Source organism: Pygocentrus nattereri, chromosome 24 (genome assembly GCF_015220715.1).
Source record: "Pygocentrus nattereri isolate fPygNat1 chromosome 24, fPygNat1.pri, whole genome shotgun sequence".
Classification (NCBI taxonomy): Eukaryota; Metazoa; Chordata; class Actinopteri; order Characiformes; family Serrasalmidae; genus Pygocentrus; species Pygocentrus nattereri.
This window is the reverse complement of record NC_051234.1, coordinates 27,471,163-27,498,646: the sequence shown is the minus strand read 5'-3', so window position 1 is coordinate 27,498,646 and position 27,484 is coordinate 27,471,163. Positions and strand designations below refer to the sequence as shown.

At 39.4% G+C, this 27,484-nt stretch overlaps 1 protein-coding gene across 1 annotated transcript; it reads left to right on the top strand.

Annotated features, from left to right (window-relative positions):
* On the top strand, positions 1–25,087 carry phex (phosphate regulating endopeptidase homolog, X-linked). Its single transcript, XM_017718277.2, has 22 exons — positions 1–608; positions 3,086–3,142; positions 4,101–4,262; positions 5,539–5,622; positions 7,594–7,820; positions 9,614–9,679; positions 9,773–9,889; positions 10,052–10,135; positions 11,278–11,420; positions 11,719–11,812; positions 11,939–12,067; positions 13,518–13,619; positions 13,700–13,777; positions 13,914–14,017; positions 14,101–14,159; positions 17,281–17,335; positions 17,429–17,496; positions 17,584–17,714; positions 20,170–20,235; positions 20,332–20,436; positions 23,284–23,360; positions 23,502–25,087. Exons 1-22 carry the CDS (start codon positions 479–481, stop codon positions 23,602–23,604), a joined length of 2,241 nt encoding a protein of 746 aa, XP_017573766.2. The 5' UTR covers positions 1–478; the 3' UTR covers positions 23,605–25,087.
* Positions 25,088–27,484: the final 2,397 nt, after the last annotated feature.

Below are 27,484 nucleotides of genomic sequence, written 5' to 3'. Positions count from 1 at the left end.
CCCCCTCCCCTTCTATTACTCTCCCTCCTTCTTGCTGCTTCTCTCAGCCAGTGGCTCTGAAATGCTCTTGGCATGTGGAGAGAAACACTTATTCCCTTTGGCCCGTGAGTGACCAGCAGCACCACAGAGAGCTGGACATTAAGAACAAAGCTACACGGCTGACCTGAGACCTGCAGACCGGAGGAACGGAGAGTGAACGTCTGTCCAGTCGAGGCCCCACACAGACAAACACACACATACCTCAGACCCAGCTGGCTGAGCCTTTTGCTGCACTGATCCGGGACCAGGGCTTATCATCTTTGGGCCAGCAGGGGTGAAACAGGGCCACGGCCAACAGGACAGAGAGAGAGAGAGAGAGAGAGAGAGAGAGAGAGAGAGAGAGAGAGGTCGAGGGAAGGCTAAAGGAAGGAAAGGAACAAGCGAGAGCTAAGAAAGCCAGGGACAGCCAATCGAGGTACTGCTGAGTGAGCCCAGCAGTATGGAGATGGAGATGGAGAAATTGAGCGGAAGGGGCTCCAAGCAGAGCGCGGCCCCCACAACACTCATGAAAGCAGCCCTCACAGGGTCAGTGTGCCTTTGCCTGGCTCTGCTGATTGCTGTCATTGCGGGTAAGTGCGCTACACACACATATTTGTGTTTGTACCTTGTTAGAGTGTGTGGTCTTGCATTTATCCAGTATGGATTATGTGTACATAGGTAACTATGTGTAAAATTAATATTGCTGGTGTAGCTTTGCAGAAGGAAAAAACATTTTAATGTCAATGGAAGTCAGTGGAACCAGACTTTTTTGTAAGAATTTTTGGGCCATTTTTTTTGTCCAATCAATGTTGAAAATTGCACACAGTGTAAATGGCAACAGGCATTTGCCTGAAGACCATGAATCTCTATTTGTATTAACAATTTGTCCTGTGTATTTTATGTTTGTATATTATATATATATATATATATATATATATATATATATATATATATATATATATATATATATATATAATAGTATGTCCCATATGGGTTGCATATATGCACCTATAAGTAATAAAATCTTCAATGTGCATTATACGTGTGTATATATACATGTACAGGTAGACGTTTCCCATCTTAACCTCAGTAACATAAGAGCTAATATTAAAAAGTTTTGCCCTTTCACTTCTAATAAAAACAAAAGCTGTAGCTTTTGTAGAAATCCCGTTTAAGGCTATTTACGGCTAGTTTTCTCTGCTTCTCTTACATAGTCGGGATATTTTTGTCCCGAAAATGTGCAAAAACAACTACATATAATCCATGCTCATGAGTGCAATACCATATTAACGTTGCCAGTGTTGTCCGCCATCCACTGACAAATTTCTAGTCATTTTTAGGCAGAGATGCACACAAACACATGCAGAATGAGGCGCCGTGGGAAAAGTGTGCAGCGTCCCTCTAGCCACACTAACTTCAGATGTGTGTTTGTGTGTGAGATTATTTTAGAAGCGTATAAAGTTACGCTCACAGCTTTGCTTCAAAGGCTGTAATTACTCCAGGGCAGAGTAGCTCAGCAGAGTAAAACATACAGAAGACAATATCTTTTTTAGCTTTGACTTAAAAACATATCTTGTTGGCTTTGAGTCACTCAAGAAAGAAAAAGAGAGAGTATATGTTTTATGTGTGAGGAGAGGAGGGAGGGTGGAATGCCCAGAGGTGCTAAATATGAGGCTATTGTTCCTATTGTTTCTTATTTTGAAGGTTAACATATTTGTGGTGAATAGCTGTGTAATTAGACTCATTTTTTCCTGCACATAATAAAGTCACAGGCACACACGCACAGCTTTGTGAGGCTGAGCGTAATGAGGCGTGTTCATGCTGTGCTAAGGCACTGTAAATGAGTGGTGTTCTGGTTCATGCTGTGGTCATCTGCTGTCCAGTTGCGGAGTGGACTGTAAACAGTGCAAAAGCGAGGCTGCAACAGTTCCTCAACAACATTTAGATGTGCATGCAGCATGATCAATACGGGACGCAGTGTTTACGCAAAATGTGTATATTGGTTATATGTTACATGTTATACATTAAAGTGTGCATGGATATTTTCTATTAATTATCAGAGGATCTTCCCTTTATTTATTTAATATTGAATCAAACAGCCATTAAGTACATTTTTTTTGTCCATCAGAAACATCTATAAAACATCTATAAAACATCTCCACTACGGAGCTCCATCTATAAAACATATATAAACAATTACACAAACAACTAAATATCATTTAGTTATCATTAATCATTAATTCATTAATCATTAATCAGCAATTATTTTGTCAACACTTTGACTTTATTACAGCTTCTGTTCCTTGCAGAAGACTAGAAGACATTTTTCCACACCTCCAGAGTTCAGTCTTAGAAGTTGGTTGCATTTCCTGCTTCTTGGAATCGAAGTAATGCCAAACATTCAATTGTGTAGGGGTCTGGACTCTGAGGTGGTCACTCCATTGTTCTGAGAACACCAGTTTCTTCGTTGTTTCATTTCTTCTTTGATTTATCTTCTCAGTCACTCTTCTTGACAGCTACACATCCTTTCAGACCCACGTCACTGAGTCATCTCCCCACATTGGAAGGATGGACAGAAACACCTGTGGATATTTTCAGATCTCAAGCTGCTTGATTTTCTCCTCTCTCTCAAAGATGGAAGCATTAAGTGTTGTTTATCCCATAGGGACAGTTTTGGTGTCTGCCAGGTCTTGCGTGGTTGTTAGGAGGCCCATTTTTTCTAAAGCTTTAAATCATTTTTTGAACTTCTGTTTTGGAAACTCTTGTTTTTTCACTTATTTTTCCTTCACTTTCCTAATATCTCCTTAAAAATTGTACTTAGTGGCTGTTTTGAGTGGAAATCAAATAAAAGTAGGCTGGCTTTTGCACAGCACTGCATGTGTGTGTGTGTTTGCTTTCACTGGCCTTTTTGGTATGTGTGCAGTGGAGCATTAGGTCAGCATTCTCAATGACATCCATACCCTGGACAGCTGACGAGAACGTGGCATGGCAAGTGTGGTCCAGGCTCCGTTTAGGGCTTGGATGCATTGTGCTCTGACAGTTTCACATATTTTCTTTTTCCCTCTAGTCTCACAGAAAACAACCAATGAAGAATTCTGCCTATCGTCGGAGTGCATTGAAGCAGGTACACTCCTTCAGACCCTACCTTAAAATACCCATACAGGGTCAATATAATAATTTCAATATAAACTGTGTGTCCAAAAGTTTGTAGACGCCTGCTCATCTAACGTAACCTCTGAAATGAAGGGTATTAATGGGAAGTTTCTCCCCCTTTGCTGCAGTAACAGCTTTACTCTTTTGGGAGGCCTTTACACTAGATGTTGGGACATTGCTGTGAGGATTTGATTGCATTCAGACAAGAGCTTTAGTGAGGTCAGGTACTGAGGTTGGATGATCAGTTCTGGATCACTCCAACTCATCCCAAAGGTACTGGATGGAGCTCCATCATGCCAGAGAACACAGTTCCACTGCTCCACAGCCCAGTGCTGGGGGGCTTTATACCCCTCTGACTCTTAGGATAGGGCTCATATGCAGCTTCCCCAGAGCATCCCATTATATTGGCAGTGCTTTTCTAAAGGAATTACACGAGCTGCGGTGGCACAACTGAACCTAAGAGAGCAATGAATGCAGCTAAACTCACTAATTAGAAGATATGTTTGGCTACTTTTGGACATATAGTATATCATGGTGCAGAGAAATGCAGAGAAATGGGAATAGCAGCAACTCCATGGCATTTCATGGATATGGGGACAAAATGAAAACACTTCTCTTCCTGGCCACAGGATTGGGGATAGAATTTACTCTTGTGGAAACTGGGATAAAACATCTATTAAATGGGAATTCCATAGATTTCTGCATAATTAAATGGTTAGGACGTAAATCAAGTCAATTAGGCTGGTTTGGTGTGAAATGCTATGTTCTAGTGTAGTTCACATTGGTAGTGATAGGAACCAGACATCTGAAGAATTTAAGAGTTCCCTTACAGAAAATGATTACATGAAATGGTAATGAATATGCTGCCTAGTATCTAGTGAATTTCATAATTTTCTAATGTACATCCTCTTCTGTAACATCTTCTGTAGCTGGATCCATCCTCAACAAGATGGACCTCTCTGCCCAGCCCTGTGAAGACTTCTACAAGTATGCATGTGGAGGCTGGCTCCAAGAAAACCCCATTCCAGAAGATTCCTCCAGCTATGGGATCTACCCCTGGCTCCGCCAGAATGTGGACCTCAAGCTGAAAGGTGAGTGGCTTATTAATTCAATACAGGTCAGTTCAACATTACTATGTACATTACATATATATGTATGCATGACAAAGTCCAAGTCCTAGACTCCTCCAGGGTACACTGCCATGACTGGAACATTTGGAGTAGTTTTGTAGCCAATTTTTTTAAGTAATAAAAAGCAGAACTAAGAGTACAAACCTGGATTTTTTGTGTTTATATATATAATATATGTATATGAATATGGTATCATACATAGTATCATGCAGAAATTGGTATTGGTATTGGCAACGGTATTGATCATTTGAACAATGCCCAGCTTTAACAACAGTACACACTACAATACTGGACAGAGAATGTTAATTGACCAATACTTGAAAGAGTATTGGAGAAACTGCATAAAAGTATAAGAAGTTTAGTGTAACATATGTAGTAGATTTATGCCTTCACACTGAAAAAATTATGGTTCTTCAAGGGTTCTTTAGTATAAATGATAGCATATAAATATATAAATGGTACATATGGTTCTATATAGAACTTTGCATGATTAAAGGGTTCATTGCATTGTGAAAGTGTGCTTCAGATTGATGGAGAATGTGCTGTAGATGGTTCTACATAGAACTTTTTTGAAAAGGGGTCCATATAGCACCAAAAAAGAATCTTCTATTGTTACAATGTCAGCAATGCCATTTCAAACCCTCAGTATGGGTCTATATAGAACCATATGCAGCACATGCTCCATCAATCTGAAGAACACCTTCACAATGCAAAGAACCCTTAAATCATGCATATGTATATATATATATATATATATATATATATATATATATATATATATATATATATATACATATATAAAGTTATATTGACGCAGGTCATAGTCTATGCCAGAATGCAAAAAGGTTTTTTCTTAGAGGGCCAAAGCAATGTTTGAGGGTCAAGTAGGCAAAAAGTATACAAATAAAGTAAGCAGGTTTCAAATATTACACCATATTCTGCAAATAAATTATTGAAAAATACAATTTTAACAGGAAAACAAGGATTTAATAGCGTATTTATATAATACAGATATGTTTGTTCTCTCATTGGATGGTTTTAGGCAGCAAAAAGCCTCACTGACCACATTTGCGCAGGCCTACTATACACAGTAGAGTTATCTCAGGGTAATGGCTCTTGCCTCTATTTATTATACTGGTTATACTGGTTATTGTTTTATTATCATGTGCTGAAAGCTACCATTGTGTTGTGCAGTATATATCCTAACTGGGCTGCTGATGTGTTTTCTGTGTGTCAGAGCTCCTGGAGCAGCCCACTACAAACAGTGACATAGAAGCGGTGAAGAAAGCCAAGGTGCTCTACCGGTCGTGCATGAACGAGAGTGAGTGGTTTCAGACCAAACAAACTTAAATATAACATTCTAACACAAACTAAAAATAACAGTCACCTACAAACACACAAACACATACCATGTCTGTTTGGTCACACCTACACAGTGTTTTATATATATATATATATATAATGTTGACATTTCCACTTTTTACAGTAATGCTGAAGTGAAGAGAACTATGCAGAAATAAATATATCTTAAATTAGTCAGAGGAGCCCCCCTGTTGTTTTATGCATCTTTGCACACTTTTGGCATTCTCTTAAGCAACTTCATGAGGAGCCACCTGAGATGCTTTTCCAGCAGGACTAAAGAAGTTCAACATGCGCTACTTACTTATTGATGAGCAACTTGTTGTTACTGAAAAATACTGAATAAATTAATCATTTATTTCCATTTAAAAAGCAGCACATTTTGTTATAGCTAAATTGTCTCAGAAAAGTCAACAAACAGCCATTAATGTCTAAATAGCTGGCAAGACAAGTGAGTCCACCTCACAGTGAACATGTCCAAATTGTGCACAAAGTGTCAATATTTGTGTGACCACCATTATTATCTAGCACTGCCTTAACACTCTTGGGCATGGAACACATGGACTCAACTTCTTTGGTGAGAAACTGTTCTGTTTCTCACATCCTCAGAGAGTTCTTTGCCATGAGGTGCCATGTTGAATATCCAGTGGCCAGTATGAGTGAATTGTACCCAAAACGCCAAATTTAACAGCCCTGGTCCCCATTCACACCTGGAGCCTTGTAACTCTTAATGAGTCACATGATATCAGGGAGGGACAGTGACACAGTTGGGCACAATTTCGACATGTTCACTGTGAGGTGGACTCACTTGTGTTGCCAGGCATTTAGACATTAGTGGCTGTGTGTTGAGTTCTGTTCAGAGGGCAGTAAATCTGCACTGCTATACAGGCTGCACACTGACTACTGTAAGTTATATCCAAGTTTCATTTCTATAGTGTAGTCCCATGAAAAGATATAATAAAATATTTGCAGAAATGTGAGGGGTGTACTCACTTTTGTGAGATACTGTATATGAGTGTAAGCTCCATCAGGATCTATTCATTACTTTCAGTAATGTAATAATTATTGAGCCAACATAGAGTTCACATGAATCGCAACATGAGGGAACACAGGTCCCAATTTTTGGCATCGGCGTTTATTGAGAACAGTGACTGCATATACATGGACCCTTAATATCAGCACAAAAACTGCACCAGGAGCTTCATGGCATGGATTTCCATGGCCAAACAGCTGCAAGCAAGCCTTACATACAAGCACAATGCCAAGCATCAGATGCTGGATTGGAGCAGTGGAAATGTAATTCTGTGGAGTGACAAATAGTGCTTCTCTATCTGTCAGTCTGATGGACGAGTCTGGGTTTAGTGAATGCCAGGAGGATGTTACCTGCCTGACTGCACTGTGCCAACTATAAAGTTTGGTGGAGGAGGAATAATGCTATGGGGTTGTTTTTCAGGGGTTGGCGTAGAACCCTTAGTTTCCTGTGAAGAGATTTTGACAGTTTGGACAATTGAATGCCTCCAACTTTGTGCGAACAGTTTGAGGAAGACAGTTTTTCTCTTTCAGCATGACTGAGTCCCAGTGCACAATGCAAGGTCCCTAAAGGCATGGCTGGCTCAGTTTGGTATGGAAAAATGTGACTGGCCTGCACTCAACTCTGACCTCAACCCCATCAAACACCTAAAAAAACCCATCAACATCAGTGTCTAACCTCACAAGTGCTCTTCTGGATGAACAGGCAACAGTTCCCACAGACACTCTCCAAAATCCCTTAGATTATTAAGATTATTATGTCTAATACTGAACAGTCAATGTGAGACCTGTCTTGTCTAAAATCGTGCAGTGAATGAATAACTTTGTCTCGACTGTAAGACAGGATGTTCTTTCTCAAGTGACCTTTATGTTCTGCTAAAATGTGCCCTGTGGCTCCTCTCAGCTGCTCTGGAGCTGCTGGACGCCAAGCCGCTGCTAAAGGAGTTGAGGAAGCGGGAATTCCGCTGGCCTGTACTTGGCAATGTGTTGGGTGCTGACGTGCAGTGGGACGAGGAAAAGTTTGATCTGCTACATACGCTGGCTCAGATTCGCACCCAGCACAGCAAATCTGTCCTGGTGCGTCTGTACGTCTCGCCGGACGACAAGAACTCACAGCGTTACATCATCAAGGTGAGGCTTAGGTGTATGTTAGTCATGGTGGAACTGGCTTAAATGAACCTTATGCAATTTTGACTTCTTATTGCTATTGTGTAGCTTACTGATGACAACTAGACGGGCTAAATAGAACAAGAGCAAGCCGCATTAATGTGTAAAAGCTAACTAGTTCAATTTACTCTTACCAATGGTTACAAATGCCCTCTTCACTGTGCAGCCAATAACTATACAGATACCACTCTGAACTGTAATAATGAAGTCTTCAATGTACTTTACAAGCCAAAACAGCATTTTAAGTCTGCTTTCTGCACTGGGTTACTTACAGTGCTTTAAAAGCAAAAAAAAAACCTAGCCTCTTCCAGTTATAAAGCAATAAACAAATATTAAAAAAATCTATAACACCCCTCATCCAAACATTTTCTCCACAACTCATATGCTATGATTTTTTCTTTAGAATTTTCTTTATAATTACATTTTTACATGCTTTGTGTTTGCACTACATTTACATTTACAGCATTTAGCAGACGCTTTTATCCAGAGCGTCTTACAAGACGTGCTTTGTCTATCTAGAGAAAGTATCTTTGCTAGTTACCAAATGGTTAGAGGGAAGGACGGTCCTGAGCTCAGATACTGCTAGAAACAAAAGTCACTGTAGATACAGAGAGAAAAGGAACAGAGTTGAACACAGAACTCTGTGCAATACACAATACAATACAATAAACTACAATACACAGTGCAATACAATAAAAATACAATATACAAGTGCAGCACGATATATTGCACTAGACTATGGATCATCTAGGATTTTATCTTTAAAAAGCTGAATGCAATGTTGCTATCGCCAGCTGTGTCAGGCAGTCATCATCCTCTAAGAGCAGAGGTTTTTTTTTTTATATGAATTCATTTTTAATATGAATTAATTAGCTGAAAGATTTCAAAAGACCACTGTTAGTTTTCCAGAATCATGCAAACCTTAACTTTGTCTCTCGAGTCACAAACAAACAAAACCGTTTGTGACGTTTTTCAGTTTTTGGCATAATTTGAAAAACACCTGTTGCTCTTTGCATTGTGTGTAAATTTCATGATGAATGGACTAAAAGAAACGACCCAAAATGACTTGGAAAAACATCTGGTTCCAGTGACCTGCACTAAAAGTAAAGTAGTTTTTTTCCTTGTCCTGTAAAGTTACTATTTTGGAGATATGAGGTTTTGTTTCTGACAACAGCGATATGTTTTTAATGTATGGGCAACCAATTAAAAAAAGGAAAAAAAATAATATGCAAAAATGAATACAATACAATATGCCTTTTATATTTTCTTTAGGCTTATTAATATTCAAAGCATTGGCGCACCCTTTGCCAGTTTAGTTGTACTGCATTTACCAACTTTCACTCTGGGAATCAATTTTCCTTTCATGTAAACTGCAAGACTTTTAAAGTTTCGGGATCAGGATTGGCGTTGGAAACCTTCGTCTTACTCATTAAATTTGTAAACAAAAAATAATGCACTGTCCATCTCAGAATCTCAGAGTATATTAAATATAATTGGGATTATTTGGATCATGAGAAGCAGAAAACGCAACATGTGGAAAAATATCCTTGCAGATTTGTTAGAAGATCAGAGCAAGTCTCCTAAAAAGAATGGAAGCTGCTAAAATGGCAGAAGGTGGATACATGAATGTACATAATTGCCGTTTAGACTAGAAATTAATCCTGTTTTCTGACTTTTGAATGGTGCTGTATGTATTTCTAATGTTATATGTTGTGATTATCTCTTATCATCTATCATTTGTGCTTATTTGGTCTTAGCTGGACCAGGCATCTTTGGTTTTGTCCAGAGAAGATTATATCACCAACACCACTGAGGCACAGGCTGTGAGTCCAATGCATTCATCATAACATGTTCTGTCCTAGCAGTGTGTCTTGGTAGGATAACCACAGTGTTTGTCGCTGTGTATCGCTGTGCAGAACCGAGAGGCTCTCCTGAGACTCATGGTGGATGTTCCCGTCATGCTGGGAGCCCCAGAAGAGGCAGCAGAACAACAGATGAAGCCGGTGCTTGACTTTGAGATGAAACTGGCTCAGGTGAAAAGCGTTTGTTTGTCTTTGTGGCCACGAAAGAGCCGAAAGTGATGAGGCTGTGTTTTGTTGGATCAGAAGCTTTGCGGTCTTGTGGGCTAAGACCTCTTTAAGATGCTTTTTGGTTTTATTGAATTACTGAGTGCTCTGTCCCGTTTGTGTGTTTAGATAATGATCCCTTTTGAGAACCGAACCAGTGAGAGCATGTATAACAAATACAGCCTGTCCAAACTGCAGCGCACAATTCCAGAGGTGAGACTCCTGCAATACAGTAGCAACTGTCAATTACTCAGCATGCGATTGCTTTGATTAAATGGGGAAAGAAAAGGTTATTAGTCAACAATTAAGATTAAACATTAGGGCTTCTAAACCATGATTACGGCTAATCTAAGACTAAAAAGAGTTTCCAACGGGGATTTTTCACTGGGCACTGCACTTTAGGGCTGTCAAAATAAAACATTAAATTATTCACTAAATCTAATGAAAAAATACACATTCAAATGCAGACAATGTCATTTTGAACACTTAAACCTACATTTTAAGGCTGAACGTGTGTGAACAGCCTCCTAATTATTGAATTTAGGTGTTTCAGCCACACCTATTGCTAAAAGGTTTATAAAATTGGGTCATACTGGAAATTACTGGAAATCTGGGTCACACTGAAGAGCTCAGTGACTTTAACAGTGGCATTGTTAATTTGGGAAATTTCTGCCCTGCTAGATCTGCCCCAGTCAACTGTAAGTGCCATTAATGTGAAATGAAAGTTTAGTCATGAAGTGGTAGTGCTAGGGCTGTTTTTCAGGATTTGGAGTTCTCCATATTAATGTCATGGTTTTGGAATAGGATGTCCATCAAGCTCATATAACTGTATGTCACAGTTTTACAGGAATTCAGCAAATATTTCAATTTAAAGCCTCATATATAACTCAGAAGAAATAACTCAGATTATTACTGGAGTAGCCTGTTAACCTGTTAGCTAAGCTCTATTTGCCAAGCTAGTTAAACCTAGTTGTAAAAAAATTGCATTCTTATTTAGGGTTTGTTTACTATGGTTCATGCAAATGTGGATTTGTGCATTTCTTCCCTTTGAATGATGCACACAAATACTAATTGCATCACCATTCATTCAGATTGATAATTAGTTTGTGTTTCACATGACCCTAAACTGCATTCTCCACCATCTGCATTTCCACTAGCTTTCAAATAAACAAGTACCTAGCTAGGAAATGTACGTGTTGTCAATCCAACTAATCACTAATCTTGTCTTCAATTAGGTGTTGCAGCCAAATCCTATGCCATGTTTTTCAAACTGTGTTACTCCTACACTGTGAGCAAAACACATGAACCTGAATATACCAGGCCAGCTCACTCCTTCTCATCCTGTTTCTCCGCAGTTTAACTGGCTGAGTTTTGTGAGAGCATCGATCGACTCTAAGCTGTATCCAGATTTGTCCATCTCATCATCTGAGCACACTATAGTGCGTGTTCCTCAATACATGAAGGACCTCTTTAAGCTCCTCAATGTCACTGACAGCAGGTAACAACCAGAACCAGAGGAGGAGAGGACACCAGCCAGACACACAGACACCATCAATTTAATTAACTGATTAAAGCCATCTTCTGTTGGGCAGTGTGCTCTTACATTAGTGGTGTGGTTTTGTGTGTGTTTGTGTTCCTGTCTACGTGGACATGTTGCTCATCTGTCTTGTTAAATCTTTATTACTGTCCTGTATTCTAGACCAGACCACTACCTAATATACTTAGCTTTAATTTTAATTAGCTTTAAATGCTAATTTAATCTGCTTATTTCACTCCTTCTGTCCTCCTGGCTTTAGGACTGTGGCCAACTACGTGGTGTGGAGGTCAGTCCTGTCTAGAATCACTACCCTTAGCAGGCGCTTCCTCTACCGATATCTGGACTTTGCTCGAGTGAGTGTCCCCTCCCCGCTGCTAATTTTATTTAACATAGAATTCATACATTGATGGATTCTCATAGATGACACATTACGCATATTCGGTTACCTCTGACTGAATACTGATCTTCTGTCTCATCAGGTTACCACAGGAACAACCTCACTCACGCCTCGCTGGGATAAGTGCGTGAACTACATTGAGGGCACGCTCATGTACGCCACCGGACGCCTCTTTGTTGATAAACACTTTCAGGAGGACAAGAAACACATGGTAGTTTTTAAGCTACTTGCTTCCTTATTATATCCATTCACTCACTCATTCATATTCACCCAGTCACTCATTCACTTTACTCATTTATCACTCACTCACATGCTTATTGATATTCACCTATTCATTCACTCATTCAGTTACTCACTCACTCAGTCACCCAGTCACTCACTTACTCACTCATACTCACTCATTCACTCACTCACTTATTAATATTCACCTATTAACTCACACACATTCACCCATTCACTCATTCATACTCACTCATTCACTCATATTCACCAAGTCACTCACTCACTCATTCATTCACTTGCTTATTAATATTCATTCATGAACTCACATATTTATATTCACCCATTTACTCATGCTCACCCACTGACTTACTTGCTCACTCATTCTTATTCATTCACTCACTGGCTTACTCACACTCACCCATTCACTTACTAATACTCACCAATTCACTTACTGATACTCACCCATTCACTCACTTTTTTATATTAATCCAATCACTCACAAACCCATTCATTTTCACCCAGTCACTCAATCAGTCATTCATATTCACCCACTCACTCACTCATTCACTCACTCGCTGAGGCACTTATTAATGTTTACCCATCAACTCATTCATTTATATTCACCCATTTACACCTTTAATAATTCACTCACTCACTCATTCATACACACCTATTCACTCACTTATACTCACATATTCACTCATTAATTTATATTAACCCATTTACTCATTAATTTGTACTCATTAATATACTGACTTACTCGCTCACTCATTCCCTCATACTCACCCATTCACTCACTCATGCTCAATCATTTAATTGCTCACTTACCAGTTCATTAATTTAAAGTTACCTATTCATTCACTCACTTATTCACCCATACTCACACATTCATTCACTCACTCACACTCACTCAGTCAGTCACTCACTTGCTCATTCATAGGCATATTCAGTTTATGGCATATAAATCGGAGTTTCAGATTCTTCACTTCTTTCAGAAACTACATTAAAAAAGTAACAATCACATGCAAATGAAAAACTGGCTCCCAGCTGATGTGTGATTACTGCTTTTCCAAAAGATCAGTTATGAAATTATGGGCAACATGTCCTGTGTGGGTGGATAAATGTCTCTGAAATCTACCACAGACAGTTTGCAGAGCATTAAAAAAATCGCTGTGAGCCAATTTAGTTGCAAACTCACACTTTACATGTAGAGTGAAAAGTCTGATCTGAGAACAGCTTCCTATTCTCCCTGTCCTCAACGTTGTCTTCAACAATGAAAACAATTCCATCATTACTTATACAAAAGATGCTCCTTTTAGCTTTGTCTCCATCTAGTGGAAAGGATACAGAATTACAGTAGGCAGTTTTATACCGTGTGATCAGAACAATCAGAAATGCAAATACTTGACTGACAATATTGTGTGTTTGTATTCGTGGAGATGGAGGAGCTGATTGAGGGCATCCGGTGGGCCTTTATTGATATGCTGGAGAAAGAGAACGACTGGATGGATGCAGAAACAAAGAAGAAAGCAATACAGAAGGTATGTGGCTCTATATGTGGGCAAAGAATATCATAAGGACTTTCCTGTTATCTCCATATAACCCCTCTTTCTCACCGCAGGCCCATGCAGTCCTGGCTAAAGTGGGCTACCCAGAGTTCATCCTAAATGATACCTACATCAATGAGGACATTAAACGGGTACAAGTTCAAAGACCAAGCTTAAAGTTTTCTGATTTATCTCTGACCTGTGGTATCTGTGGTTTCCATGCCTGTTATATTGAATTACCAGTGACATTTTAAAGACTCCAGTTCTCGTGCTCTTATTCCTACACAGCTGTCATTCTCGGAGAAGGATTACTTTGGGAACGTTATGCAGACTTTGCGTTTCATCTCGCAGGCAGACATCGGCTGGCTCAGAAAGAATGTGCCTCGCACAGAGTGAGTTCAATGAGCCACTGCAAGTCTGGAGGGAAGGGGGGAACAACAAAATGCAAAATGCTAAATTCTCTCTTCTTCTTCAGGTGGTTCACCAATCCTACAACTGTCAACGCCTTCTACAGCTCCTCCACCAATCAGATCAGTAAGATGAACTCATATGTTATGATCTTTGTGCTGTATTAGTGAATGGTGTAAATTAGACTGTTGCTCATTGATGGTCACTTGCACTCACTGCCCACTGTATTAGAAGCCTAGCTTGTACATTTTCCACCAGGCAATAATGTATGGTATGACTACAAATTCATAATCATGCATTGTTGTACCTGTGCTGAATAGACCCTTTTACACTTTGGCGCATTGAAAGTAGTCATACTAGAGAAAACATGACAACAGACAAACATCTTCTTTATAATGTCTCTGATACAGAGGACTGGCTCATTTTCATATTATTGATCCTACAAGGGGAAATTGTCATATTGCTGCCAAAATATGCCCAGTCTAAGCGCAGCATAGCATCGCTAGCAGAGCCCCCTGGGGGTTAAAGAGGAATTCCACCTATTTTTCACCCCTTGAGATGTAAACAAAGTCATACAGATGCTCCATTTTAGAGAAACGTACAAAGCCAGAATTGTTCACAATGGTGGTGATAGGAACCAGACGTGCACTTCTAAAAGCTCCCTCACAGAAAGCTGCTACATGAATGGTTACATATATGCTACCTGATGTCTGATACATTGATTTATGACAGTTTTGTGATAAATATTTGGCTTAAAATGCATTTTAATGCATGTATTTTAGTCCATTCAGTGTGGAGGGGAACAAATTGTGAGGCCAAATAGTCAGCAAAGAAAATTTTTTTTTTCCAGATTTATAACTAGGCTACCGTAAGCATTTCACAGCATACCACTCTGAAAGACTTTGCTTGCACCTCAAGTATTCAATCATGCAGAAATTTAGAAAAATCAGTGGAACTCTCATTTAAGTGTCTCACCCGGGGGCACAACCAAGGATTTGAACCCACAACTTACTGGCTACTTGGTCTCTTCTACCTCTAGGCTACCAGCCACTCTTGGTAAGCCTGTTCCTCTCTGAAAAAGAAAACTATCCCACCAAATAAACACCATTAAGTGAAAATAGGTCTCCTTTTTCAATCCTTTTTAGGTATTTACTTTCCATGAAATATGTTGTTCATCTGGTGGAGCAGTTTAATTTTTTTAGAGAGGAGCAAGCGCCACAAAGTCTACATTAAAAAGTAGCTATTGATTCTGCTGCTTCAGCACTGTATGGTTGAGCATATGAGAGTATGGACTTAAAGAAGGTAAAAGCTGTCTGTGAATGGGAGAGAATATGTGATGTTATGTAGAAACAACATAAAAACATCATGAGAAATGAGCCAGTAAACTGTGTGGGTTTGCTGTGGGTCTGTATAGTGACTGTGGTGATCGGTATGTTTTGATGGGTTTTCCACAGAAAACGTTAATGTTCGTGACATTTTCGCTCTGCAGTCTAACCATCCAACCAACAGTGGACACTATACAAGACAACAGGGGACAATGTCCATCCATCCATCCATTATCTTCCGTTTCTCCGGGGTTCGGGTTGCGGGGGCAGCATCCTAAGCAATGAGGCCCAGACCTCCCTTTCCCCAGCCACTTCCACTAGCTCCCCCAGGGGGATTCCAAGGTGCTCCCAGGCCAGCTGGGCAATATAGTCACGCCAGCGTGTCCTGGGTCTTCTCCGGGGTCTCCTCCCGGTTGGGCTTGCCTGTGACACCTCCCGAGGTGTCAATGTAAACCCCCCCACCTCCAGGGGACAATGTAAAAATGTAAAATCATATGTCCAAAAAACATCAAGCTGTTAGCTGTACTCCCAAACTGCACGACGCTGGCTTTATTCCCATAAACATTAGGCAGCTGACTGTAGCCAGTGCTGTGCCGGTTCACACTGAAAATGAACTAGTTCATGCTCATTTGTTTCTTTTTTCCTCAATTAATCGGCTGCTAGTCTTTTTCAGTAGAACCTCTTTTTACCCACCCATCACCAGCCCAAAATCACACGACATGCCACTCATAAACTAAATGAATTATTCTACTAACCACTGAACAATCACATACATGAGTTACATTTAAAAAGTTACAATAAAAAGCAATGCTGAGACTGAGAATATATTGTAACACTCAAACAATGGGTCATATCATGCTGACAATGAAAAGCATAGTGTATATGATTTTCTTTATTTAGACAATATTAACTTATGCAGTAATTCAAAACCACAAAATGGATTCATTCTGATTAATGAAAAAAAAGAAAAACGGGCTCTGCATAGAAAAAAAACCCTCTAGAATAACCTGTACTGTAACAACACCAGACAAAAAACTAATACAAACAAAGGTACTGACTGTTATAAATACTCAAACAAACCAACTTCAGCAGTTACGTCTCTACCACTGGCACCAGACATGCTTGGCTGTGTTTATGGAAGTGTCACGCAGTGTGCTAATCAGTTGTAAACTGATTTGTTCAGTACAGCGTTCACAAAAGACATGAGCGTGTTCAATGAATGCCGTTCATGCACAACACTGACTGCAGCTAACCTCGTATGTGACTACATAAGCTAAAGAGAACTCCACTTTCACAGTTCCACTGGGCTGTGGGAAACGGACACTGGTACTCGACCAGGGCGTGGATAGCTCTGGGTTTGGATTTGTAACCATACCATGCTGTACCACTGCTGCCTGATGATGAAACACCAATACTGTCCACTTTATTAGAGGCCTACCTTGGACTTCCCCTATGACGTCCACCTTTCCAGGTCCACTGTATAGGTGTAAAATTACAGACTGTAGTTTCTCTGTTGCTGCACAGTTTGTCAGCCCCCTCCATGCTGTTCATCACTGGTCAGCTTCTGACCACAGGACCAGATGTTATTTTGGTGGTGGACCATTCTCAGCACAGCAGTAACACTTATGAAGTGTTGTGTGTGTCACTAGCAGGAGTGCGTCTTGCTCAGCAGTGCTGCAGTCACTGTCACTGCTAGGCTAGTAGTGGTCTACCACTCAAGTATATTCACCCAACAGTGGCTCTGTGGTCACAATCTGATCACTGATGAAGGCCTAGAGGGTGGCTAACCCAAACTGTGCATCAACAAATAGGCTAAACTCTAACTGTACCAGCAAGGTAGACCCACAACATGGGTGTTTCTAATAAAGTGGCCAGTGAAGGGCATTAATGAATAGAGACTAATATTTCCTTGGCTTTTTTAGGGTTTCCAGCAGGAGAGCTTCAGAAGCCGTTCTTCTGGGGACTGGACTACCCTCGGTGAGATCTCGATTACTCTACAGAGCTTTTTCTCTTTTTTTTCTGTGTCTCTTTCTGGACATACTTTTAATTGCGTTCAAATGTGTCCACCAGATCATTAAGCTATGGAGCAATTGGTGTAATTGTTGGACATGAGCTCACTCATGGTTTTGACAACAATGGTAAGACAGTTTATGTTTGGTAACCATGTCATGTTGTAAGTACTTAGTGCCCCATTGACCTATTGTTCATGTTTTTTGCTTATGCAGGCCGGAAATATGACAAAGATGGTAATCTGGACCAGTGGTGGAGCAATGCATCGATCGCTTCCTTCAATGACAAGACGCAGTGCATGATTGATCAATACAACACCTACCACTGGAAAGAGGCGGGATTAAATGTACAGTAGCCACTTTCTGGCCCAACATGCTTTCTTATTGACCTACTTCACTTCCTCCTAGACGTACAATCAGAGAACTTGTAGAGAGAAGAATTTCTACTCTGTAATGTCTCCTGGGTTTCTCAAACACTAGAGGGCACTCCCAAGTCCAAAATGAATGGGTTAGGATGGAACATTTGAGGAAAATCATAGTTTATAAATGCATAAAAAAAAATTTATGTAAAAGAATGCAATCATTTCCTGAACAGTGAATATCAAAAAATATTTTAACACCGTGGTTCTATTTTTAAGAGCTTCTAAACTCGAGTTATAGGAGTTTAAAACAGTGCCTCATGTACGTTCATGATATCTGTGAGCACGAACAGCCAATGAGCTGCTCCGCTCGCCAACCAATCAGCACTCAGTAGCAGCAGTGCCCACTTTCTGCTGCCCAAAACCCATTTGCTGTAGAAAAAACGAAACATACAGGTAGTTTTCTTTGCTTTTTTAGTGAAATACATCCTTCTACTTTCTAAAATTAAAGTAAAGCTCTGGGCAAGTGACTAGAAACAATTTCAACTTTTCATTTTTAGCCATTAGCTCCATTCACTCCCATTGATTGACAACTCGCAGGTGTGCTCTGGCATTTTGCAGTCCTGTTTTTGATATAACGGGGGAAATAGGAAGTACTTGTACAATATGCAAAAGTCCAAAAAAATAATTGTCTAAAAATGTTTAGAAATCTGCTCACTGTTTCTTCTGAAATGATGGGTATTAATAGAAAGTTTGCTGTAGTAACAGCCTCAACTCTTTTGACAAGGCTTTATTCTAGATGTTGGAACATTGCTGTGAGGATTTGATTGCTTTCAGCAACGGGTTGTGGGTGATTAGTTAAGGATCACAAATGCCTCTCTAACTCATCCCAAAGCTATTAAATGGCGTTCCATGCTGGGGGGCTTTATATATATTCTCTGGAGCAGCCACACATGAGCCTAAGGTCATCATGCCCAATGAATGCTAACCATCGATCAGTTTATATATATATATATTTGTGTGTGTGCATTTCACATTTCAACCAATTTTAATATTCATAAAATCATAAACGATCAGGAACAGATAATCAGTTAAGGAATAAACAAGAAAAAAACAGACTTTTTTCCTGTAATAATGGCCAACATTAATGTATTACTGTAAGCTAACCTTTTTAGGTCACAGCAGTAGGGAAATGTAAAAATGTTTTATCATCAAAAGTAGCTCTGTAGGTAAATCTGTAGGTGTTCGTGATGGGTGAGTAACAGAGGCTGCCTCTTCAGATGAGCTCATGCGCTAAGAGAGTAACCGGTACAATAGTGGATGCTCCAGAGCCCCACTGTTGACATCCCTTCCTAATACAAATAATGTGTGGTCACAACTTACAAAAACTTGGGAATGGGATCAGATGCCTTACTAAGTCATGGCCATGCATTAAAATCCTGTTCCCACTCTATAGTAAATTGTGGCCACACATTATGAGGACTCATGTGTGTCTTGTCACTCGTGTTTTGTATTAGCCAAATGTTGTACATACACGCAAATACATATTACAATCCTGTTAAAGCATAAAATCAGTGAGTGCGTTTACATGCACTCAATAATACACTCCTAATTTCTGCAGTGATCTGATTATTCAAATGGTCATGTAAACAGCATACTAAGATTTCTTTGATCAGCGTAAGGTCTAGAAATCCAATTAAGAAATCTGATAAAGAGAGCTGGACTTTAGCTCAGTTAACAGATTTCTCAATGCATGGAAACTTTTCATCAGATCAGGTTAAGTAGTGCGATGTTTCCTTTCTTTTTTTTAAAGCCACAGCATGAAGTTTAAGTTTTACATTATATTTATGTCACATCTTCCTTTGATTTTTGAGTTTGAGTTTGAGTTTATCGGCTGGTCGCAAAGCAGAAATCTGATTACTGTCTGACTCTTGTAGACCCGGAGTTCCCCCATTATCTGATTACTCAAGTTTATGTAAATGTGATCATCAGATTACTGATGACAAAATGTGATTTTCTGCAGTTATCAGATTATTGAGTGCATGTAAACACACTCACTGTTTTACTAAATTCTTTGTATCATTATTTTATCTCAGTCTTTCTATGTCAAAACTAAATGAATACCAAAATAGCGATTTTAACATTTAAATACTGCCACCGGGTACTGGAGTACCCGTACACTACTTCAGAGTGTCCCATTCTATTGCCAACGCTTTTCGATGTATTGGCTATGCTACAGATGTTCACCATTGAGTATCTGTATGAGCAAAGAGTGCATTTTAAAGTAGCCTTGGATTACATTCAGTAGTGAAATGCTGGCTTGTGAATGTAGATGACAGCAACTGTGTTGATACTGATATAATCTTCTACATGCCAGTTATAGTTAAGTAGATCTTCATTTACACTGTAATGCCCCTCTAAACACAACTCTGTTTATTCACAGGTCAGGGGGAAGAGGACCCTGGCAGAGAACATAGCTGACAACGGCGGCATGAGAGAAGCATTCAGGGTAGACTCCTGAGTCTAAACCTAAGAAACACATTCTGAATTTTCTTAAAGGTCTAGTGTAAAAGTAGTGAAGGTGTTTCTGTGGGCTGATCTGCAGGCCTACAGAAGGTGGATCGACAAGGAAAGGTCGGGGGTGGAGGAGCCGTTATTGCCAGGAGTGGGTCTGAGCAACAATCAGCTGTTCTTCCTCAGCTATGCTCAAGTGAGTCACTGATTATTCCACCTTCAGCCCAGTATCATACAGCTAATAGCAGAGTTGGAATACTTGAGTGTTTGTACTTCACTACTATACTTAAGCATTATTTTGGAAGAGCTGAGTGTTGTTGAAATTCAATACTTGTGCTTATACTCAAGTACATTTATACGAAAAAAAAGTACATTTTATTCCTTAGAAATTTCTGTAGAACTTCAAATTATTTGTTATAAAAAAGACACAGATTTTTATAATTTACATTTTTTTTCTTTTACTAATCAGATGAATTCTAGAATGTTTTCACTGATTTAAAACATCCAGGCAAATTCATATAAATGTACAGTTCCAAAAAAGGCTGGGACAGTATATGCAATATGAAAAACCATTAAAAACAGAAAGCAGTGATTAGCACATTCTGTGTGACCCATATTAAAAATATAAGCAATAAAAAATACAAATGTTTGATGTTTTACCTTATGAAATTTGTTTTTTTGATGAAATACATAAAAAAAAAAAAGCTGGGACAGGAGCATGTTTACTACTGTGTTACATCGCCTTCCCTTTTAACAGCAACTAATAATTATTTCGGGACTGAAGAGAAAAACATCCAGTTCTGAAAGAGAAATTTTTGCCATTCTTGAATAAGTCTTCAATATAGAAGTCAGCTGCATGACTGTATGTGGCCTTTATTGTCATATTTTGCACTTTACAATGCACCACACATTTTCAGGCTGGTGATTATGCTGCCATGCTGATGGAACACATGCAGTTTCTTGCAGTTGGCATGTTAAAATAAGCCTGGACATCCCTGAAAAAGATGGTGTCTAAAAGGCAGCATGTGCTGCTCCAAAATGTGTACATATCCTTCAGCATTAATAGCGTTTTCACAGATACACAAGTGACCAACTAACAGACCTCCACACAATGACAGACCCTGACTTTTGAACTTTACGCTGGTAACAACGTAGATGGTCCTTTACTTCTTTGGCCTTGAGAACACAACGTCCATTGTTTCCATAAGCAATCTGAAAGGTTGACTCATCAGACTGTAATCTACGTTTCCCTTGTGCATCAGTCCATGTCAAACCTGTGATGGAGGAACTGTTTGGTGTTGTATCCCATCTTGACCCTCATCACAAACAGAAATTGTCATACACTTCTCTAATGTCCCTCCTAAAAACCATAAAGTAGTTCCATGCTGTCGGTGCTTTGATTGTTTATGCGGTGCTGCTCAAATTGCGCCGACTGGAACAGGAGAGTGAACTAAGCATCTTTAATCATTTCTCATTTTCATTACCATCAGAATCCTTTGAAAAATCTTGGGCTTTGGTACTTTATTATAGGCATATTTAATCTTTGTCATTTTTGCTCAAAATGTTCAGGTTTTTTTCTCTTTTTTAGACAATGGCTCAAATTGCAGTGCATCCAAATTATTATATTATAGAATGGTCTGCTTCACTTTAAGCACAAGACGGAGCTCACCTCACATCTAACACTACTAATAATGATATCTTGACGAGTGAAATGACTTTAAATATATTCTAAATATGAAATAGATTTCATCTCTAGACATTTTTACTCAGTATAAGTTTTTAAGTGACATCATCTTACTATATTACCAGATACTTTTGGTTTAAGCATAGAAGCTTAAACCAAACATGCTTGGTGACATATCTATGGGTTATTAAAGCAATAATTTATTAGATATTATCATGGGGAAGGGTGTTTTTAGGCACAACACACAGCAGAGCACCTAAAACTCCCCTCCTGTGATAAAATTGTAGTAACATACAGCATCAAGTGGCTTATTGCTTTTATAAAACATCTGCCAACATAAACTATGATAAAATACACATCTTTTCCGAGGATAATTTAAGTTAATAATAATTGACATAAACAATTCTTCCACCAAGAAATGTAGTTCCTTTAGAGTATGGTATCATTGCCAAGCAACCATGGACCACTGAATGAGAAGAATGTTCGGTCTCCCATCGCTGTATATTGTGGTAATCTCAGGTTTTTGTCATATAATAATGAACATATCATAACACAGCACTGTTTAATGCAAAATTCTCCATTCATAAGTACTTTTTGGTCACCAGATTACCACCTCAAGTCTTATTTAGCACTAATCCAGCGGGTTGCTGGGGATGAATCTCAAATGGCTCTGTGCTCCCCACATGGTGCACTACGTAGGAATTTAAATACTGGTTCCTGAAACACAACGGTGCAAAATACAGCCAACAAATCATCAGTCATTTGGGAATCAGACACATCCATACTAGATAAATGCCGCACTGACTGTAGAGGCTAGAATTTCTAAACTTTCATAGCTAGCACACTATTTAGGGAGTTCAGAGCTGTTTGAGATTCAGCCAGAGTGTAATGGTACAACTGACCGAAACACAAATATTTGAAGTGTGTAATCCATTGAAGTGACATGTTTTAGACTTTTATACTGCTCTTTTACAGTTAATCATTATATACTTCAATTCAAGCTTGTGATATTAATGTTTAGGCTATTAGGCTATCTTTAGCCTGTTAGCTAGCTGACCAGCCTAGTTCTAGTTAAGAATAAAAGTCGCCAGCCCCTCATTTTAAACAGAAAACAGGTTCTTACTTCATCAACATACTCTGTGATCCATGTGAGCAGCATGAGTCAAAGATTGTTGCATTTACACCACAAGGATTTTTTTGTGCTTTGGCGCAGTAATACAGAGTTCAGTTGCTGTGAGGCGGTCACAGGAGTGCTATATCATGAATTTTACAACAGCTTCGATTGCAGCTCAGCCAATCAGATTTTAGGACCAGAACTATCCGTTTTATAAAGACTCTGTATGTGTATTTGTTTGTCAGGTACGCTGTAACTCCTATAGGCCAGAGGCAGCACGAGACCAGATTGTAAGTGGGGCCCACAGCCCTCCCAAGTACAGGTGAGACTTATATATACACACACACACACACACACACGCACACACACACAGCTCATCTGCATCCATTTCCCTTTTCCATTTGTCACTGTCACCACCGCACCATGCACGTCACTCACTCTGCTCTCGTTGCTATGGTGAAAGGGTCATTGGTGCGATGAGCAACTACGAGGAATTTCGTAAAGCCTTCAACTGCCCTGAGACATCACTGATGAACAGGGGGGCAGAGTCCTGCCGGGTGTGGTAGCACTGAAGAGGAGAACAAGCTTGTGAACATGGTCCAAACCTCAAGCCTTGTCCTAGGTCACCTCGTTCGACCTGGGGATGGCACTGACCGACACTACCCACTCTGGAGCATCTTGCCTAAGGTCCTCTTCAACTGGAACACTGATTGGACACACTCACAGCTTGAACTCATGCACACGCTGTGAGTGTCAGTCCACTGTTCGTTCCCCCTCACCACTGTCTGCTCTCTGCTGTCTGATGGACTTCACTCAAAAAGTGAAAAGGCAAACTTGGCAATCGGCCATCAGACGGTTCAAAGCGGCTTTGGCAGAACTCGTCTTTTTGTGCCGATTTACATCCCGTTTTGGTTTGGTTTATCTTGCAATACATGGCAATAGAGAAGCAGGAGCAGGTTCTATAGGAGTACAAACACGTGAGTTCTATTACAATTTGATACCTCCCCCACTTCTCTCATGGAAGTCCAAATGGGGTCCAGTACTGCTTGTACAGTAGCATTTAGGGTAGCATACATGGTACAATGATGGCCTTTTTGATGATAATCAAAAGCAACCTTTGAGGGGGAATTCCACAAATTTTCATGGCTTCTGCATAACTCAGCCGTTGAGATGTCAACAAAGTCATTCAGAGGAGTTTGATGTGGCATGTGCATTGTAAAGACTTACAATGGTGACAGGAACCAGGGGTTGCAATATCTACATGGCAAATGTAGTCATTTTATTTACCAGTGAATAACATGAATAATGTTAAATTTAGGTACTATTTTGCCTTACCCCCTACCATGTACCCCTTCACCTTAATTTTATGCTTTACAATAAAACTACAGTAAAACCATGTCTTTTTTCAAGATATGCCTTTGAGATGAGTCTGGTTCATCCCTGATTCCTGAATTTCCTGTGATGTTTCCTGTAATATGGCACACAGATTTTGTCATATACTGGATACTGTACTGTATATTACCAGGAAGAGTAGCACACTAATGCAGCATGCAGTATGTAATATAACAGTTTGCCATTTCGAGCACATGCAATGTCTCAGGCAGTATATTTCACATTATAACTTTCTGTGTGGTAGCTTTCAGAGTCAGGTAGCTTTCAATGCTTCGGATATCTGGTTCCGATCACCACCTCTGTAAAACTACAAACAGAGCATTTCATATCCGTTGATTCTGAATGACTTTGTTTACTTCTTAACCAATTAATTATGCAGAAATTGGCAAAATTCCCCTTTAATTGTAAATTAAAAAACTGAATTTTAATTTAAATGTTGAAAAATGCTCTTGTTTCAGTAAGAAAGCACTGTACCTTTTGTGTGTACTGACTGTAATATAGTAATAATAATTATTATTTCTCAAGACTTCTGAATTGCCTTGTTGTACACAAAGTCATGTAAGCTGTCCTTGATCAATTTTAGCTATAATTCTGTATGGTGATATTTTAAATACAAACAAAAATTTTAAATCACAGATTAAAAAAATGTTCAGTAGATTTTGTCTAGAATGTTTTGCTTGTGTTTTTGTAAACCAAAGTGCAATGCATTATAAGTGTCTTCACTATGTGTTTGCATCTAAAAGTCTTGTCACTGTGTGTGGATGTATGTATGTGTAGATATGTGCCGGTGTTCGGTGTTTGTCATCAGTGATGCACAACTCTGGGAACTCCTGGATTCGATGTGGTCGACTTCTCGACTCCACTTAATTTAAAACCATGACAGCCTCTGAGCCGGTGACAGAGATACAGCAGATATTAACCTATCCTAAACATACTTTACCCAATTTTAAGTATAGCTAAAGATTATAGTAATATGGGCAAAATTCACAGATTATACCAAGTAATATCAGGCAGCTTGACAAATGATTACAGCCGATTAACCCTTGTGTGCTGTAGATGTGTTTCTTACCCACCGCATTATTGTTCTTTAAATCAATATAGCCATAATAATTTATGTAAAAATACCCGATGTTTAAAATATCACAAGTGGCCAGCGTAGGGTTCTCCTTTAGCAGCTGTAGCCAGTCAGCAGCCTGTCCATGTTGTCCACCCTCACACACACACACATATACAAACACATACACATACACACACTAACAGCAGGCCATGTAGGAGGAGAACAGAGTGAATGACACAGCACTTCATCGCTTTTACTCCCCGTGGGTTCAGCCCAACACCACATGTGTAATATAAATGTGTGGGGGGTGAACAGAGTGAAGGCACTGAAAATGGGTTATTTTATATGTTCTGCACAGAAAATGAGCAAAGGCCAAAAATCTGAGGTTGAAATAATAATAAACCACATAATTTTCTTTCTGAACACCACACAAGGGTTCATTTTTCAACACTTCTTACCATCAGAATTCATATCACATATTTCACATGATGAAGCTGCTGAAGGGAGCTTAAGCTTTGATGGGAAACTTGGAACTTGTAGTGAGAAAATCATTTAGCAAGTTAACCAAAACCTGAATCTGAGTTTAGCTTATTCTCCAGTTTCTTATTTGAATTTTCCATTCCACCTTAAATGATACAGTATTTACCTAAAGAGTTTACAGGCGCAAGAATGTAACTGCAGCACCATTTAAGGTGGAATGGGGAATTTGAATAAGAAGTAGGCAAAAAAGAAGCCAACGTCAGCTACGTTACTTTCCACAACATTCTGTGAAAAACATTGTACATAGCAGCCCTAATCATGAAGAAAATGAAGAGTTTGGCCATCTTTACCAGAAACTAGCAGACAGGTATTGGATTATTATGAAGCTGCTAAAAAAAAAAACTTTAAAATACGCTACTCAAACTCACACTTCCTAGGAGTGTGCCTTGAACTATCTACAACAAAAAAATGTGAATGCATGTGACCCCGACTCCTAGACCTGCTGGAGTCGAGGAATGCACTCTTTTGGAACTGGCTCCTCATCAGTAGTTGGCATACAGTGATATTAAACACATGCGGTAGCATTACTGCAGTTTATGCGAACAAGTGGCAGCTTCACTGAAGACTTTTTAGAGACCTGCTCTACTTTCACAAGTTTCCGCTACACTGGCACAGTCTGATCACATAGGATGGTCCGTCCACCGAGCAGAGCTTCTGTACAATCACAACAAATGCAGCCACAGCACGGCAGAAGCAGGAGCAGACTCCGTCAGGGAACGTTACTTCCCCTTAAAAAAAGGTGAAAACACATCCCACCTGGCATGGAAAGGATAGAATTATTAATATATGAATATATTATATAGAATATATGCAAGTCTGCAGCTCTGACAGTATATAAACTGGACCCAGTCATCCCGTTGCTTCCAGTGGGACCAGGTGAAGTCAATCATATCAGTTCCTGATTGGCTCCTCATGCAGTGGATTAGCAGGAACGTTTGAGACAGTGCAGGTGCCGTAAGTGTGCAGTGCAAATAACTGTACTGTTTGTAGGAGCTGCCCAGCAGACTTCTGTGAACGTGTTGAGGGGAACATAAATCATCACAACCATCCAGAACGACAAGAGTTCACCTGCAGAAATCTCCATGTTAAGGAATTTTCATTTCATTCGTTTTTTTATTGTGCATTCCAGGTATAATATCAGTCAAACTGCTGGTGGGCTGTTTTAATGAAGTAAAAATATCTGAACAAAATACAGGTAACTTGCAAAATTTTTTTTCACTTAAATGTTGTTTTTATTTCTTTGGCAAAAGCAGAAAACTCCAATGATCATTTCCTGTTTCAGAGTTAAAGCCAAAAAGTGTAATATTTAACGTTCCTTAATGTTAAACAAGCACATAAAGAGCTGAAAACTGAAAAAACTCATCAAAAGCTCATTAATGCTCAATATTTAACATCTATAAGATCAGATCTCAGAATATCCCAAAGCTGAATCTCAAACAGGTCACTGCTCCTTATAT

Bases quoted from the DNA above. Each gene is read 5' to 3' on its own strand.
- phex (XM_017718277.2), top strand. From the start codon at position 479: ATGGAGATGGAGATGGAGAAATTGAGCGGAAGGGGCTCCAAGCAGAGC. The intron at 7,821-9,613 runs GTGAGGCTTAGG...ATTTGGTCTTAG, and splicing joins CACAGCGTTACATCATCAAG to CTGGACCAGGCATCTTTGGT. The intron at 14,018-14,100 runs GTGAGTTCAATG...CTTCTTCTTCAG, and splicing joins AAGAATGTGCCTCGCACAGA to GTGGTTCACCAATCCTACAA.